This window comes from Peromyscus maniculatus, chromosome X, assembly GCF_049852395.1.
Source record: "Peromyscus maniculatus bairdii isolate BWxNUB_F1_BW_parent chromosome X, HU_Pman_BW_mat_3.1, whole genome shotgun sequence".
Lineage (NCBI taxonomy): Eukaryota > Metazoa > Chordata > Mammalia > Rodentia > Cricetidae > Peromyscus > Peromyscus maniculatus.
In genome coordinates, this window is record NC_134875.1 from 37,529,061 (window position 1) to 37,546,779 (window position 17,719).

The 17,719-nt window shown below is 44.5% G+C and overlaps 2 protein-coding genes across 3 annotated transcripts; both read left to right on the plus strand.

Annotated features, from left to right (window-relative positions):
- The first annotated feature begins 5,502 nt into the window (after positions 1-5,502).
- LOC143270792 (uncharacterized) lies at positions 5,503-8,378 on the plus strand. Of its 2 annotated transcripts, none has more exons than XM_076561904.1 (4): positions 5,503-5,647; positions 5,820-6,258; positions 6,879-6,924; positions 8,131-8,378. In XM_076561904.1, exons 1-4 carry the CDS (start codon positions 5,605-5,607, stop codon positions 8,134-8,136), a joined length of 534 nt encoding a protein of 177 aa, XP_076418019.1. In that variant the 5' UTR covers positions 5,503-5,604; the 3' UTR covers positions 8,137-8,378. The 2 variants fall into 2 exon arrangements, with proteins under 2 accessions (XP_076418019.1, XP_076418021.1); XM_076561906.1 differs by having other exon boundaries at positions 5,823-6,258.
- A 2,148-nt stretch (positions 8,379-10,526) lies between these two features.
- Positions 10,527-17,392, plus strand: LOC143270674 (uncharacterized). Its single transcript, XM_076561520.1, has 3 exons — positions 10,527-11,073; positions 11,757-11,802; positions 17,159-17,392. The coding sequence occupies exons 1-3, from the start codon at positions 10,712-10,714 to the stop codon at positions 17,276-17,278; spliced, it is 528 nt and encodes a 175-aa protein (XP_076417635.1). The 5' UTR covers positions 10,527-10,711; the 3' UTR covers positions 17,279-17,392.
- Positions 17,393-17,719: the final 327 nt, after the last annotated feature.

The window sequence follows — 17,719 nt, forward strand, 5'->3', positions numbered from 1 at the left end:
TTATCCTGGCACTTAAATTGACTATCTTTTTAAATATTAAAATGTGGATAATTATAGTGATAAGGTGCATAATTCCACCAATACTATTATTATATAGTTGTTCCATTGCCAGACTGCCTAAAATTTCGAACAAAAACCAATTTTCTTCCAATGTACACATAAAACCCATTTGTTTTTTAATGTGGAAAAAATTCTCTTTTAGATAGTTTCCTTTAAAATATCTGATATATTATGACTTACCAAATCTGCGTAGAACAGTAGAAATCCGAGAGGGGATTTTCAAAGCAGCCACCTAGTGTCCCAGGTGTAAATCCAGAGAGAGAGAGAGAGAGAGAGAGAGAGAGAGAGAGAGAGAGAGAGAGAGAGGAAAGAGAGAACGCACAAGAAAGCGTAGCCGGCTAAAGCTTAAATGCAGCCACGTGTTCCCTCTTGTGCCGAGTCAAGGCTTGGGTCTGGCTTCCTTAAGCTCTGACCACGTGCATTGGCTTTACAGGCAGGGCCCTGTTCGGCAGGGCAGGTCTGAGTTGTTTGTAGCACCGGCTTTAGGCAAGCTGCTCACAGACCTAGGCACGGGCTAGAAGCTGCTACCCGGACTAGGAAGCCGGCAGCTCAGACTAGGAAGCTGGCAGCTTGGACTAGGACGCCGGCAGCTCGGACTAAGACGCCGGCCGCTTCCTGCCGCTTCCTCCGCCGCCTGCCACCGCCTGCCGCCCTTGCGGGAAAGCGGACCTGCCGTCAAGCCAAGCGGTTTTTAATGGATTCTTGTCACGTTGGGCGCCAGATGTAGATGTATCCAACCGTCTTATTAAATAAGAAACACAGAAACAATGTAAAAGAGAAAGCCGAGAAGTCAGAGCTCAGAGCTAAAATCTCACCCTTCCTCCTGCTGTCCCAGCTTCACAAAAAGAGACCTACTTCCTGTCGGTTCGTTTTTTTAAAGTATGTTGTTCTGCCTTCTCATTGGTTGTAAACCCAAACACATGACTGCCTCGTCACTGTCTGAATGTACAGCCCCCTAGGTCTTAAAGGCATATGTCTCCAATGCTGGCTGTATCCCTGAACACACAGAGATCTTATGGGATTAAGGGCGTGTGCCACCACCGCCACACTCTTGCTATGGCTCTAATAGCTCTGACCCTGAACACACAGATATCTATGGGATTAAAGGCGTGTGCCACCACCGCCACACTCTTGCTATGGCTCTAATAGCTCTGACTCCTATACAACTTTATTTATTAACATACAATCAAAATAATAATTCAGTACAATTAGATTATCACCACATTGCTCTGCTTCTTGAGTGCTGGGATTAAAAGCATGTGCTACTACTGACAGACGAGGCTCATAATTGGTACATCTTTATGCCCAACCTTGACTCCTTTCCACTGGAAAATTGGCCCAGCCCAGCTTGTCTCCAGACCATCTCCTGGCCATACCTCTACCATCTATATCAGAGCTACACTTCTCTGGAGATCACTTCAGCCACTGCACCCTCTCCTTCCTCAGGATATGATTCTTCTAGATGTCTTCCCAGGCTTCTCCCAGTCCTTGCCTCCCTCTATATCAACCCTTGTCTCTCTCAACCATGTTCCTCTTACAAACAGCAGGAATAGTCCTTATTGAGTCCATGTCGGATGAGACCTATGACCAGGGATAGGACCTATGGCCTGGATACAGCAAGAATGCTCCAGGGACTGTTGCTGGGATACAGCATACCAGAGGGGTTCAGCAAGAACACTCCAAAGTCATGTGGCTGGTTGAAAGACTGAAGGGAGGATCCCTGAACTGTCCACTCCTTTCCTGGTTCAGAGAGGGGCTCACTCTTCATTATTTCTACACAAGACACCAGTATACACACAAAAAGAGAGAGGGAGAGGGGAAAGATAGAGAGTGGGAGAGACAGACAGAGCGAGCAGTTGTGGTTCAGATGAACTAGGTGGCAGCCTCTGACTTTCCTGACAAAGACATGATTATCAATTGATGGCTTGAAAACTCAGGCCATGGAGCCCTGAACAGAGAAAAGACATAATGAGCTGTGACTAAGTCGGCAGTGCAGGGGTCAGGGTATCCTGTCCTGTGAGAAACAAAGGCCTCATGGGAGAGCCAACCTGGGCACAGCTGGCTCACCGATTGTCAGGTGTCCCTAACAATGCTGACCACGGGTGTGTGTAAGATGACTCAAATCTAGGAAATCTTCCCCATTTATTATTCTTTCTGTATGTTACATGATGTCATATGCAGATATAAGCTCATCAAAGAATTCATTCTGTCAATTGTGTTTCTTCATTTTCTTTAAGAAATTTTTTATTCATTTTACACACCAACAACAGATCCCTGTCTCATCTCTCCTCATGCTTCAGTCACCATTCCCCCAACCCCCGCACCTACCGCCCTATGCCCACCCCCAAAAAGGTAAGGCTCCCATGAGGAGTGGGTGGAGCATAGTACATTCAGTTGAGGAAGGTCCAAGACACTCCCCTCTGTACCAAGGCTGTGCAAGGTGTCCCATCATAGGTAATGAGATCCAAAAAGCCCCACAGGCACCAGGTATAGATCCTGATCCCACAATTGTGTTTCTTCTTACAGCTGATAAATTGCTTTTAAAGTTGCTCATTTGAATTATCTCAACACTCTTCAAGGTAAACTTAATATTGTCCTGGGTTTCAGTTAAGCAGTGAAACAGGTTTTTTTTTATTGTGCTCATCAATAAAACAAACTTAGAATTCATTTGTGTTTTTTTCCCCAGCAGTAACTAGCTTTATGAAACGTTTTGGACAACTTTTCTTTTATGTTTTTCATATTTCTGCAACTACTCTTAAATTCTGCATATTAGACTCTCTCTAGGGGATCAGCCAATGGGATGGGAGGGCTTTGGCTACAGATGTTTCTGCCTGTGAATGTTGTGACTGTGAATGCACCTGTGTGTGGATATGTACATGCTGACCAAGAAATCCCTCAGGAAAATCTGTGTGCAAGTAGGTTTCCCCTCTTACAACTATGAGAAGCAGAGTCCCATGGGAAAATTGTGTAGAAATCCCAAAATCACATGCCTTAACCTGAAGCAGTGGTTCTCTACTTGGGGGAGCCAGCCCCTTTTAATTTTGGGGTTCACAGACCTTTAAAAGACCATTGTTAAACAAAGATATTATATTATGATTCATACCAGTAGCAAAAGTACAATTAGGAAGCAACAACAAAAACGGTTGGGGTCACCACAGCATAACTATATTAAAGGGCCACAGCATTAGGAAGGTTGAGAATCACTGACCTAAAGCATTGAGCATGTAAGTAAACAAGAAGGAGCCACAAGATTTCATTAATGCATATCAATCATGGAGAGTCCCTCACGGATTATAACTTATAAGAAAATCACACAGAGCTGCAATTGGGCTCATGAATCACAGCTGTTACACAGCAAAAGCTGCTTATGGATACAGGTTCCCTGTCATTGCCCGGATATGTAGGAATGGGCAACTAGATAGCAGCAAGCTAGCAGCAGACATCCTAAGGAATCAGCAGAGTGGAGTCCCTTCCCCAGGTTCAAGACGGGGACAGGAGAGTGAAGAGGACCAAGGGTAAAGGCAGAGACAGGTGCTGGTTTCCAGACTCACACAGATAACTGATTGGAGCATTGCAGGCCTTGATGCTTACCTGTGTTATCTACTCCCATAGTGCACCCCACAGCTCCTCTGGGTTACACAGCAAGCATTCATCTTTATGGGTGACACACCCATCAGAGAGGAATATCCCTCTGCATCACTCTTTGCTAAGTCCTGGGAGCAAACTGCCAGAAATAAAAGAATACACCAAGTGTCCTGTGAGCTCTGTAGAAAGGGGAGGAAATGAAGAGTCTCTGGGGCACTCTGAATGCATGATTGCTTACCTGCTTCAAACCAACCCTGTGAACAGCACATTGGGAAATTTATCTCAGAATCCGGGGTTGGTATGGATGCAGAAGTCAGGTGTCTGTCCTTAGTAAGAAAAATCACTCAAGTTCAAATTTCTAAGTTGCTTGCATATGTTACAGGGATGGGAGGGCTTAAAGGAGTGTTGGTTTGAAACAGCCAAGCCAGGAACACTGAAGATGAGACACAAAGAGTTTCTGCTATCAGTAGGACAGTCAAGCTGTCTCACACTGATAAAGACAGGGCTCCCAGCTAGTGTGGGCAGTCCAACCAGGCCACCAAGTTCTTCAGGAAAGCACACATGGCACTATTGTCTCCTTATATAGCCTGGCTTCTACAGCAGCTAATTGTGAGAGGGAGTAAAGTCTGTGTCTAAGAGAGCCTCCCATTTCAGTGTTTCAGGGAAGCCTTTCATAATCACACAGGAAATAAGGAGAAGAGGAAGGACAGTTGCAGCTGCTTCTTGGTGACTGAGAAGAATGAGAGCTGAGGATAAATAAAAGCACCTGCAACAGCTGAAATGTCAGAGGACACATGACCACCCAGTGTCTAATGGTGACCAGACAGTCAAGGCCCACAACTCACAAAGCCCTAGTCAGGGATGGACAAAGGGGCCTGTGGTGGGAGGGGGTTGAGCCACCCCTGACTAGGTGGGAAATAGGTGACCAGAGCATGGTCATATGCTTGGTGTGGGCTAGACCATGTGGACCGTGGGACCTCCAGTATCTCAGCCTATGCTAACACAGAGAACTAACCATCTTCTAACAATTACCTCAGCCATTGTCCAGACTCTGCCATGATCCTATTAAAAACAAAAACCACGAAATGACAGATCTCAGAGGTCTTTTAAATTTTGGGAATGTCACCTACTCTGGGGAGTCTCTCTAACTTTTCCTCAGTTCTGTCCTTTCCTGCAATTATTCATTGTAGAGCTTGAATCCAGAATTGCTTACTCCTCCTGTCTTTCACCTTCACAGCTGTGAGACAGGTTTGGAGCCAGTACCTAGGGTCAGTCTTTCATGTCCTCAGGTATCTGGGTCACCCTAGGACTTTGGTCAAGCACAGCTATGTAGAGCAAGGTCTCCATCAGAACGAGCTTGTGAATACTAGTGGAATTCAGCCCTGTTGGGAGCACAGTCTCTCAGGAGGATCTTGCCCTGGCCTACCCACATATTTGCCATCATACTGGGCTCTTCAAGACAGCACATCCAAGATTGGGGCTTTTTGTTTAAAGGACTTTTCCTTAATTTAATAAAATGATTTACCTGGGCTCAAGGGCCTGCTGAGTTTGAGAAGGTCTTTGTGTTACTCCCTGTGACTGAATTTGAACAGTCCAGCCTTACCCAAAACTAGAGGTGTCAGCTAAGGAGCAACCCAGAGCCACAGGTTCCGCACCCCCACCCCATACACACTCACTGCATTTTTTAAAGTACTCCCTGCTCTTTCAGCCCTAACTTGCTTCAGGCTAGGCACCTCAGAGGACAAGCCTAAAGACACTGAGTCTATGCAGGCCAGAATGTGATTGGACACATTGTAATTACGTTGAGTGTCCAGAAGACAAGTTTTCTGGATCAAGAATCAGAGCTGTACCTGTGGCTCCAGACAGTGAGGACGTGGCTATAAAGCTTCAGAACTCGGGTCTGATTGAAAGATTCCCTGCACAGAGACTCGTCAGGGCTGCAGCCAGTGTTTAAACAGGATGCTGAGTCCAGGAGCTGATGAGCAACAGGAAAAACAGCATGGTCAGTAAAATGGTTCTGACTGGACTTGGGCAAAATCTGGGAAGCAAACCTGTTGGAATGGCCAGTGGCCATGCACTTCGATTACCAGGCTCTGCCGGTGGCCCCTCTCCAGGCTTTCCAATGATCCATGGCCAAGATGCTCAGATTTTTATCTTTGTGTTTTTCTCTCTAGCAGGTGAGAATACAGTGGTCCTGAAGCCTGGAGAGAAAGGAGGCAAGAGAGGGCTTGTACAGAGCGAGCTTGCTCAGGGTGAGCTTGATCAGGGCAAACTTGCTCCAAGCAAGCCTGCTCAAGAAGATCTTGCTCAGTCCGATCTTGCTCAGGAAGCCACAGGAGTGGTAGAGGAGGGAGAAAAGGAAGAAGAAATGGAAGGAGCACATGCTGGCAATGGTAGTTCTGGCCCCATGGACAAGGGGATCCAGGCAGAAGGTGGCCATAGCAGCAGTGTTGAACAGCAGCCTCAGCAAGAGGCGGCAATGCCTGAGGGCACCAAGAGTCTCCAGGTTGGGGACAGGCTGCCTTTACAGCGCTACAACAGATTCACCCAGTCTCAGCTGCAGGAACTGAAGCGTCTTTTCAAAGAGAATCACTTCCCCAGCTTTCAAGTAAGGTAAGCAGAACACCCTGCTAGGCGCCTGGTTTTTAGGCAGTGCATCCAGGCTGTCCTTTGGTGCTCCATGAACCCCTCATTTCCTCTAGAAACAAAGCCACCATGTCTGGACCCTCCAGCAGAAATTGGATTCTGGAGTAGGGAGATGTGCCCTAGTCCACCTGGAAAGAATGTGTTCTGTTGCCTCTTTAAGTGGTACTTGAGTGGGAAATTGAGACAGTGCTTGTTCTAAATAAGTCTCTGTAAGTATGAGTGAGAAGCCTGAGGTGTGGCTGGGAAAATGCAGGAGGGATTCCAGCTCAGATAAAATTTTGACTAACAGTTTACGTTGTGGAGGCTCTCTTAATGAAGCTTTACATGTTAAGTACATGGACAACATACCTGTGTTTGGCGGGTACCCTTAATTTTGATCCCTGAAAGAAACCTGTTACTAAAATAAGTCGCAGAATAGGTATGAGGAATACTGTATGTGTGCCAGTTGGAGTGTATGTATGTATGTGTGTGTGTGTATTTGTGTGTCTGTGTGTGTGAGCACGTACACATTTAAAAGGAATCAGAATATGTCCTTATATAGAGTGTTTCCACCACAAGGCCTAAATGTTGGAATCTTTTCACTTCAGGAAGGCTCTTACAAGATCTATGGGTGTGACGGAAGAAGATTTGGAGGTCAGTATTTAAAAAAAATAATGTTTTGGAAGGACTCCACATCTTGTGATGTTGTTGTCTAGAGGATAATTATAGCAGAAGAGTGGGACCCTGAAGTTGTATCCCAAGGACGCCAGACAAGTCCAAAACCAGGCTAGGCTCAAGATGATGAAAGACCTCCATTTTCTCAGGCAGGAAATGCCAACCTGGACACCTGAAACATAAGTTGCCTCGGTGCATTGTCTGTCCCTTGGTGGACATAGTGTGTTCTCCATGACCTTCTGAAGGCTGTGCAGCCTGCATGCCTCACTTAAGTGAAGAGACCATGTTCTTGTCCACTTTCAACTCTTTCACTCTGCTTGTCTCAGAAAACCTTTTCTCAGACTTCTTGCTCTGCTTTGTAAATGTCACATGCTTGGCAGGGTTCTGAACCAATACTGGGACCAGGGACCTCAAATGGTCCATAGCCCTTTTACCTGTCTTTTGTTGATTATGAATGTGAACTCTGCTCAGCATTACAATCAGCCCTGGCTTTTCCAGACCACATGCCCACAAGGAAAAAGGCCTATAGACAGTATGCTTGGAGGCTAGGGAGGAAGCATAGAGCAGGAAGAAGTGCCCTTTGTCTCATAAAATGTGCATTCTGTATACTCATAAAAGGCTATCACCATGGAGCCTTTCACAGACAACTGTGGGCCTTGAGATAGTTCTCCCGGGTTCCAAAAGAACTCTTTTTGATACTTTTCAGCACACAGCAGGGACCAGGAACAACCCACGCACTAGATCTGCATCCTCTTCTGAACAAATGCATTAAAAATATCAAATAATAGAGTGAAGAGTCAATATTCTAGGTCTGTCCCACAGCTGAAGGACTGGGTATGGTGGTCCATGTCCTCAGGGGGTTCATGGGGGTGTTTTGACTGGTTCCATGAGAACAAAAACCTGTTGCTTCCAGCATTCTGAACAATCAGTAAACACTTGCGGTACGTCTTTAACCATTCTTGGGGTTAGATAGATAAACAGTTCCTGGGCAATCAGAAATGTGGTGCTTTTCTAGGGGAGTAGCTCTGTCCTGGAGCACATACCTAGCACACACTGGCCCAGGGATGGAATCTATATATGTTCTAAAATGTTAGTAAAATTGAGCCAGTGTACATGGTTACAGAACGTGTTCTTCAGTGGTGGTACAGTTCAGTGTACTAAAGCAACCCTTTCTTCTGCTTGTAGGAATGATTTAGGACCAGGTGAGCCATTTTCAGGAGAAGCAATAGAATGGTGGTGCTGATCAATGCACCACCTGGTCCCCAGAACAACGATCCCTGAAGATTTTGGAGCAGCACATGAGTGCCACCTCTGTTGTGAGCCAGATGACCTGGAACCTGGCCCTGCCCACAGTGTGTCGGCCACACATGCTGGCCATGACATCCTTTTCTTCCCTGCAATTATCTCAGCAATAAAGAGGTGGATTCTCAGTATGTTGGTTCCATTTTTTTCAGGATACTAAACTATGGGTATAAGTATTTTAACCATAGTAGCGTATTACAGAAATGGCATTTATGGCAGGAGGAGACACTGGTAATCTGTGGTCACTATGCCTTGCTGAGTGAGAAAGATTTTCAGGTGCTATGCTGCTTCATGCTGACTCCACATGGTTCTCTGTCCCCTCATCATGGCCTCGTCAACTCACTCCACCTCTGTGGAACAATTATTTCTAATGTCAGGTGGGGCAAGTCCCCGGTACAGGACACTGTGTTTCTTCTATTCATGGCTGTTCCCACCGACAGTCAGGGTGCCAGTCCCAATAGCCAGAAGAACGAGCATCCACCTCAGAAGTCAGTTCCTGAGAGCAAAGGGGGCACCAAGGCTGTGCAGCTTTGTGATCTGTGTACAGCATATGTCACATCTGGTGACCTGAGTACAGTGTGTGTCAGTAACAGTGCCTGGTGTACAGCCTGTGCCAGGTCCAGTGCCCCAGGTACAGCCTATGCCGGTTCCTGTGCACCAGGTACAGCCTGTGCATGTTACTGTGAGCATGTACAGCCTGTGCCATTACAGGACCGCATGTCCAGCCTGTGTCAGTTCTGACGCCCAGTGCACAGTCCATTCCAGTTACAGTGCCCAAAATGCAGCCTGTGCCAGCATGGGGGTCCTGCCGCTGCCTCTGTGACAGGGCTACAGCTGCAGGAGTTGGAACACCTTTCCAGAGAAATCACGATCCAGTGCTGAAGAAGGGTTAGCACCTTGTGTGGCTTCAAGTCCTTTCATAGGGAACAAGCTGGTACAGAGAGGCCTCTGGCTCCCTGGCAGCTGTCCTTCTTGTCTTCATTTACTGAAAAGTTCAGATTACATTTTAAAGTTTTATTTTGCCTTAACAGACATCTATAGACTATTCCATCCAAACTCTGCAGAATACACATTTTTCCCATGGAACTTTCTCCAAAATAGATCACATATTCTGAGACAAAGCACGTCTGAACAAATACAGAAAAACAATTCTTTACCTGATCACAATGGAATGAAACTACGGAGGTGGTGGCGCACCCTTTTAATCCCAACACCCAGGAGGCAGAGGCAGAGTGATCTCTGTGAGTTTGTGGTCAGCCAGGTCTACAAAGTGACTTCCCAGACAGCCAGGACTGTTACACAGAGAAACCCTGTTCCAAAACACAACAACAAAAAAGCCAGAGAGTGCAAATAAATGATACATAGGAGAGCCCTGGAAAATGAAGCATAAGCCAAACCCCAAATCAGGAGATGAAAAGAAATCAAGATCAACGCAGGAATTATTTAAATGGAAACAAAAATAACAATAAAGAATCAATGTAACTAGAAGTTGGTTCTTTGAAAAGTATGAGTAGGCAGACTAATCAAAAGACAAAGATAAGGATATTAGAGACTCAGATTAAGGGACTGCATCAACATCCTCAGTGATAAGAACTGAGGCAAATATTACAAGGGGAATTTAACAGATATTGTGAAGCTATTATAATCAGAGGTAATTTTTCTTAAGCAGATCATTTGTCTTTTGAGAGGACAAATTGTCTTTTGTTTGGTTTTCGACAATGCCATTAACTAGAATTATATTCAAACCCAGTTCCAAGATCTTGATGTTGAGCATGAAGAAGAATGGCTAACAAGCATTCAGTGTACTAACAGACACTCTTGAACTATTATGCTCTATTTTGATCATATCCACTTAGTTCTAAGCCCATTCTCTGAACAGCAGTGGTAGGTGGAGGGTGAGGTCCACAGAAATTTTCTACATGTTCACGCAAGGGTCCTGTGATCTGTGTGTGTTCCCACCTTTTCCCATACTCTCTTCCCCAATTATCTTGCAATGCTACACAATTCATCCTTCAGTGTCATCTTTACAACCTAGGAGGCACAGGCAGTGTGCATGCAGGCTAAAACTCATTCTACATGCATGCCCTGGAAGCAAGGTTTAACTTCACACAACCTTTCACAAGCCTGTTCACAGTGGCTCCCTCAGTTCCTCATCTTTGTGCCAAACCCACCATTTGTGCACCAAAGCAAATACCACCTACCTCCCCAAGAGGTCATAAAGCCCAGAGCAGTCAGTCAGGGAGGGAAAAGCCTATGGCGCCCATCTGCAGAGGAGCGTGTTGAGGTCAACCTGGAGGAATGTGGAGAAGTGTGGAGCATGCGCAGAAGGACGCATTGACGTCACCCTTTCCTCAGGCCTTCCCTTGATGACCGATCAGTAGTTGAGACTGACCGAACAATAGGCCTTGAGTGTGGGCATTCCTGGGGCCCCACTTCTCTCTGTGGCTTCGGCCCACTACTAGTCATGGCCAGCAAGAATGATACTGGTGAGGAGATAGCTGAGGTCCCCACCTTAGAGGCTGCCTTGGCGATGGTGGGTGGCAACCCTAGTGGAGGAGACGCCTGCTGCATATTTGAACTAAATAACGGAAGCCGCCAGTTCCGTGAGGGCCAAAACAACTCTGAGGAGAATAGTAGGGACCCGAACTCCTCTTCGTCAGAGCATCACCAGGAGGAGCCAAGGCCCGCAACCGAGCCTGTGATTAGGATTCCAAGGCGCCGTTCCTCACGAAGGCGTCGGCGAACCACATTGCAGTTCACATTGTGGCAGGTGGAGGAAATGGAAAAAATGTTCAAAGAAACCCAGTACCCACATGAGCTTGCCAGGTATGTGTCTGCCACCAGGAGCTATCCCCAACCTCCCTGTTGTCTCAGGTTGAGATGTCCTTTTGTTCTTCCAGGCCATGGTTTCCTATCATGCCACCCAAAGCCACTGCTGTCTTCTCCCTCGGTGGTGGGTACAGGAGGGTACCTTGTGTAGGTGTAAAAGTCAGTATTAGCTCGTAGTGTTGAGCCGAAACAAGTGTACATAGTCAACACCATGAGTTTCCTGTCATATTTTAATTTCTGTAAAATATAGAAACATGAGTACAGTGTGCCAAAATACTCACTAGTGTAAAGTTCACCAGTGTTAAGGATTTACACTTTGTTGGGTGACCTCCTCACCAGTAGCCTGGTCATCTTTTCAGGGACTGTGTCCCTATCCATCAACTCCTTTCGGTTTCCCTTTCCCTTCCCCTGGTGCTGTTTTTTAATTTAGTACAATTTGCTCACTGCATACTTTGGCATTTATATTTAAATTTTAATAGTGTGTTAAAATTAAAATCTTTAATGTTTAGAAACTTTTATAAGAGATGAAATCATTGGAAAAGCAAGACTAGTTCTGAGAAAGAAAGTTAAATGGGGGTGTGAGGGAGCACAGCAATATTAAAAAAGCATAGATATCATTTATGACTTTGCAGTTCATGTGAAACACTGCCTGCTAAACATTTGTGGTTTTCTTTCCACAGAAAAGAACTTGCACAAGCTTTGAATATTCCTGAAGTCAAAGTGAAGGTCAGTAAATCCAAGCAAAGACATTGAACAGTCAATCTATAGCCTTCCTCATGTCTTCAGAAGCCTTGTCCTAGGCATTTCTTTTATTTAAGAATTTTTTCATTTTACATACCAACCACAGTTTCCCCCTCCTTCCCCATCTCCTGCTCTCATCCCCACTTCCTCCCCAAACTCTCACATCCACTCCTCATAGGGGGTAAGGTCTCCATTGTGAGTCAACAAACCTGGCACATTCATTTGGGACAGGAGCAAGTCCCTCCTCAATGCATCAAGGCTGAACAAGGCATTGGGTTTTTGGGGATTTCCCTAGCACCAGGTTTCTCCCTAAACTCATAATGTCTCTCTCAAGATATCTCTTTCATTGTGCTCCCTTTCCATTCCTACTCCAGCTTGGACATCCAGATCCCTCATGCTCTTATCTCCCATCCCCTCCATTCAAACCCCTACCCAGTTTACAGAGATCATATTTGTTTTCTCTTTTTGAGGTGATCCATGCATGTCCCTCTTTGGGACCTCCTCTTTACCTGACTTTTCTTGGGTTGTCGATTGTAGCCTCATTATTTTTTGCAAGAGAGGTTGATGCACTGCATCTCCAGAGAGGTTGATACATTGCAGCTCTAGAGAAGATGGTGCACTGCAGCTCTAGAGAAGTTGTTGCACTGCAGCTCTTGAGAGGATGAGGCCCTGCAGCTCTACAGACTGGTGCACTGCAGCTGTAGAGAGGAAGATGCACTGCAGCTCTTGAGATGGTGCACTGCAGCTCTAGAGGGGATGGTGCACTGCAGCTCTAGAGGGGATGATGCAGTGCAGCTCTAGATAGGATGATGCAGGGCAGCTCTAGAGAGGATGATGCACTGCCGCTCTAGAGAGGATGGTGCACTGCAGCTCTAGAGAGGATGGTGCACTGCATCTCTAGAGGGGATGATGCAGTGCAGCTCTAGAGAGGATGATGCACTGCAGCTCTTGAGAGGATGAGGCACTGAAGCTTGAGACTGGTGCACTGCAGCTCTAGAAGGGATGATGCAGTGCAGCTCTAGAGAGGATGATGCACTTCAGCTCTAGAGAGGAGGATGCACTGCGGCTCTAGAGAGGATGTTACACTGCAGCTCTAGAGATGGTGAACTGCAGCTCTAGAGACTGGTGCACTGCAGCTACTGAGAGAAGGTGGACACAAGGCACAAGAGAAAACACCCACGGTCTCCTGTTTGCAGAATCTTGAGTGTGACTCTCCAGAACCCTTATTTCTGATTTCCCCTTTCCTCTTACAGACGTAATAGGTAGGCTTTAGGAATCAAACGGGGAACTCTGACTTAATGTGAGCCCACATGAGTCAGCCACTGGGGCTTTATTTGAGTTCATGGAGGCATCAGGATGGTAGTAGGGCTTCTGGTCCTTTGGTTGGTCTTCTTTAGATTATAAATCCACATAATAGGCAGGGAGAGAAAGTACATGGAGTCACAAATGTGCAGTTTGAGAACTTCCCAATACAATGGCCCCTCATTCACTAGGAGCCTGAGAGGATGGTGACATGTCACAGGTAACTGTGACTGTATTTCCATAGCTAGACCATATTTAGGAAGAGCTGATTTATGACTACTTTCCCCACACTGTTGTGGACCATCTTACTTTTTACCTTTTGAAGAAAGGTGGGGTTTAGATGTCCTGGTGATGCAGCAGGACCTAGTGTGCCCTCTGTGCTGGACAGGATTCTGGAAATATAGCTGAAGCAGAGATATTATGCTTCGTCCTGCTCGTGGAGAACATTTTATAGCAAGAAAGAACATACTGTTCAGATTAACCATGGGTGGAAGTTACCTTTTCTGCTGAACTCCTGGAGATGGCAAAGGTGTCATTGTCCTGTATGTCATTTAGGTTAAGTTAGTCAACTTTCACAAACACTGGAGACTGCAATGTCAAACCATTGTCCAGGCCCTCTCTGCCTACAACCTTTTCGCTCTCCTGAAATTTCAAGAACCAACAATCCCATTGGCACCTTTGAATGCTATTTTCTTTCTAAAAATATCCCATGCTTGTTTCTGTTGATTATCTACTTCATACTGAAGACTGCTTTTACAAACAGAAAGCTGTTCCCCTCCATACGCCTTTAAAATGTGCTGACATTTGGTGATCTGTTGCTGGAGGGCTTCTCTCCAGGTTCCCCAAGCCCCGCAGTCCCACAACCCACGTATAAAATAATCACTCAGACGCTTATATCACTTATAACCTGTATGGCCGTGGCAGGCTTCCTGCTAACTGTTCTTTTATCTTATATTAACCCATTTTTATAAATCTATACCTTGCCACATGGCTGGTGGCTTCCCAGCGTCTTCACATGCTGCTTGTCCTGGCGGTGGCTGCAGTGTCTCTCCCCTCAGCCTTCCGCTTCCCAGAATTCTCCTCTCTCCTTGTCCCACCTACTTCCTGCCTCGTCACTGGCCACCAGTGTTTTATTTATATAGAACAATATCCACAGCACTTGCCCTTTTTTCTTTTTTCTTTTTTAAAAGGAAGGTTTTAACTTTAACATGGTAAAATTATATATAACAAAACAATTACCGAGGAAGAATTATAGTTACAATATTAAAGATGTCCTATCTATCTTATATTTGTGAGTTTAAGGTTTTTTATCTAACTTATCTTTTATCATAACTGAGGAAATTACAACTATCTAGTTTTCAACCACATCAAAGACCTGAGAAGGAACATAATGGTACCTGAGAAATGGTAGATGGATGCAAGCAACTTTCGGGAATCTTGTAAGAGTAGACCAAGACAGCTGGCAGCCTGGACAGTCACCTAATGTTTCTCAGCATTGTTGGTGCATTCAGATTGGCTACAGGCCTAGAATATCTGACAGACCATTTTCAGAAGCAGGAATTTTGAGAGACCGTCTTACCCTGTCTTGGCAGAGTACAGTGGTCACTTTTCTTGTGTCCCGCTTGTCCAGAAAGGACAGCATTGCATTTGTACTGTCAGCCATCAAGGCAAGGGCAGTTCTTTGCACAGTAGGCCATTTTGTGCCAAAAAGACAAACTTCCAAATGGAAATGTCTTAGAAGCCCAACATTCTCTCGGGATCAATTGGTGCAGCCAGGAGCAATTGTGTCTCATATCAACAGAATTTTAAGTTATTTAAATGCCATATTCTCTAGGTCTATGAAGTGTTTGAAGATTACCTATCTATCTGAAATATATCTATGTATACCTAGAAAACTTAACTAACATGGCTACAGATATGATTATCATAGATGACTAATTATTAATCTATTTTTAATTATCCATTACAATTTTAAATGAGTTACATAAACATAATACCTCAAACAAGAATAGAAATATATATATACAGTATAACAAAATTAACTTTAAGTTTGTATCAATAAACTAAAATTTATACCAATGTAAAACATTTTAAACATAAACTAAAATCTACACCAATGTAAAACATTTTAAACATAAACTAAAATCTATACCAATGTAAAACATTTTAAACAAGTTGTTCTTTAAAAGTAGGTTCATTAATCTACCCTTTTATCTTATCATCTCCATATCCTATATATCCATATCATATCCCCTTTTCTTTTTTAGAAAGAGATCACATTTATAATCAACCTGTTTTAAATAAAAATATTGGTTTTTTTCTGTCCCACACCAGAGGGCTCTTCTGATTTGGGACACAAGAATCTCTTAACCATTTTTTTTAAAGCAATATGTCTGGGTTTAGAGGGGGAGTGAGCCAATTCCACCTCTAAAGCCAGCTTGGTATATTTGGGAATTTGGGCGTAGCATCTCTTACTACTTCCTGCTGGAGGGGGGCGCTGTATCTTATGGGGATGTAAAGAAAATTTTAGACCTATGGGGTAGTCCGTGAGGCTGTATTGTGTGAACCAGTTGCCTTGAAACCGCTCTGGATGTTGGATCATCTGGGCCATGGTGTCATCGGAGACCTTTCAGGGGGTCTTGGCTGGTGAAACCTGATGTATCTTAATCTGGAACAAATCCACAGCCTCTGGCTTTCTGTGGAAACAAAAGCAGAGTCTCTTTTCCAAAGCAACATATCCTTAAATCCAAATTTTGAAGTGAAGGTACCTTTAAAATATACATTTTGGCATAACTTAACAGCTTTTGCAATCAAATGTTTTTTTCAGTTATGAATATCAAAGATAACATAATCCAGATTGTCTGTGTGGTAGCCATCTTTATGTGGCTTATGTTTTATATTACCTCGAGCCTATTGCTTTAAACTGTACATTCTAAGACTGAAACAGCGCTGTGGCTGCTGGCTCCGCCCACTTCAGCTTTCCAACATGGCAGTGGTACGTTTTCCGCCAGCTTGAGGAGCCATCAATTCTCAGAAATAGTAGGTCTATGTTTTTATCAAAGCAGCGTGTAGCCCAGAAACCTCTTTTTTTTTTTTTTAATACTAGTAAAGAATAAATCTACCACACAGTTTAATGTGCCGCTTGCAGACGCCTCATTTTCGCCATACTGATGGTCAAACACACACGCCAGGAACCCGCCAGTGTTCAAACCTGCGTTTTGCGCTGTCTAGCTGCCGTATGAGACAAAAAGCAGGAACCTGTTTTTGGCTCTGTTTAGAATTGGTTATTAAATATTCTCAGGTTTAAGGTGGAAACTCGAGCCGTTGGGCGCCATTTGTTGCTGGAGGGCTTCTCTCCAGGTTCCCCAAGCCCCGCAGTCCCACAACCCACGTATAAAATAATCACTCAGACGCTTATATCACTTATAAACTATATGGCCGTGGCAGGCTTCCTGCTAACTGTTCTTTTATCTTATATTAACCCATTTTTATAAATCTATACCTTGCCACGTGGCTGGTGGCTTCCCAGTCTTCACATGCTGCTTGTCCTGGCAGTGGCTGCAGTGTCTCTCCCCTCAGCCTTCCGCTTCCCAGAATTCTCCTCTCTCCTTGTCCCACCTAATTCCTGCCTCGTCACTGGCCACCAGTGTTTTATTTATATAGAACAATATCCACAGCAGTGATCTACAATCTCCGCCCAAACAAGAGGAATGTATCACTAGTGGGGAGGGTATTCTACAGCTGATGGTCAAATGTCAGAATGAAGACTTTCCTTTACCCAGTTACCATTTATTGAATTAACATCAAGGAACAAGTCGTAAGCTAAGCTTTCCATACAATAAAAAAGAAACCAGTGAAGTGTTTATACTGCTGGAAAAAGACAGAATCATGGCCTATTGCAGAAGTTGACACACAGCTGATATTTGCTTTTATGATATGAATAGAAAGTCAGTGTTATATGTCTTAAAGTGGGTTTTTATCTCCTGGCTCTGGGGTGAAAGCCAATGCTAAATCCAATCCTGTCTTCCTCTGATTTCAGACATGGTTTGTCCATCGGAGAGCAGAAGAGAGGAAGAGTGAGAGGTCTGTAGTATTACAGAGCATACCTCCTCGTACTGAAAAGGTCCTTATCCTTAGGGATAGGGACTCCTATCCCTAGAGTGCAATTTTTGTTCATGAGCTAAAGGGAAATCTGGTGATACATGTACTCAATATACAGCTTAACTAAAATTCAGCACTCATGTTAACAATAAAATCATGAATTTCCAAGTTATTTAATTTCATATGCTTTCTGGGGTTTTGTAGTATATAGATGTACACTCTTCAGGAAATGCCTTTTAAACAAAATGTCAACTTCAGTTTTTTGGGGGTGACATTTCTAAGTCATGAGTATTACTTGCACAGATGACTATTCCGTACACATGTTAGTTGTGAAACAGTGGATCACTTAAGGCTTCTTGACTCAGGCTCACTTGATCCTTTGAACAAGGGATTCAATAGTAACCCTGCAAATAAGGAATCTAAGGAGAAGGTGGGCACAGATAGTATTGATGGTGGTGATTTCTTTTTATTTGGGGAGGGGTCACAGCAATTCTTTCTT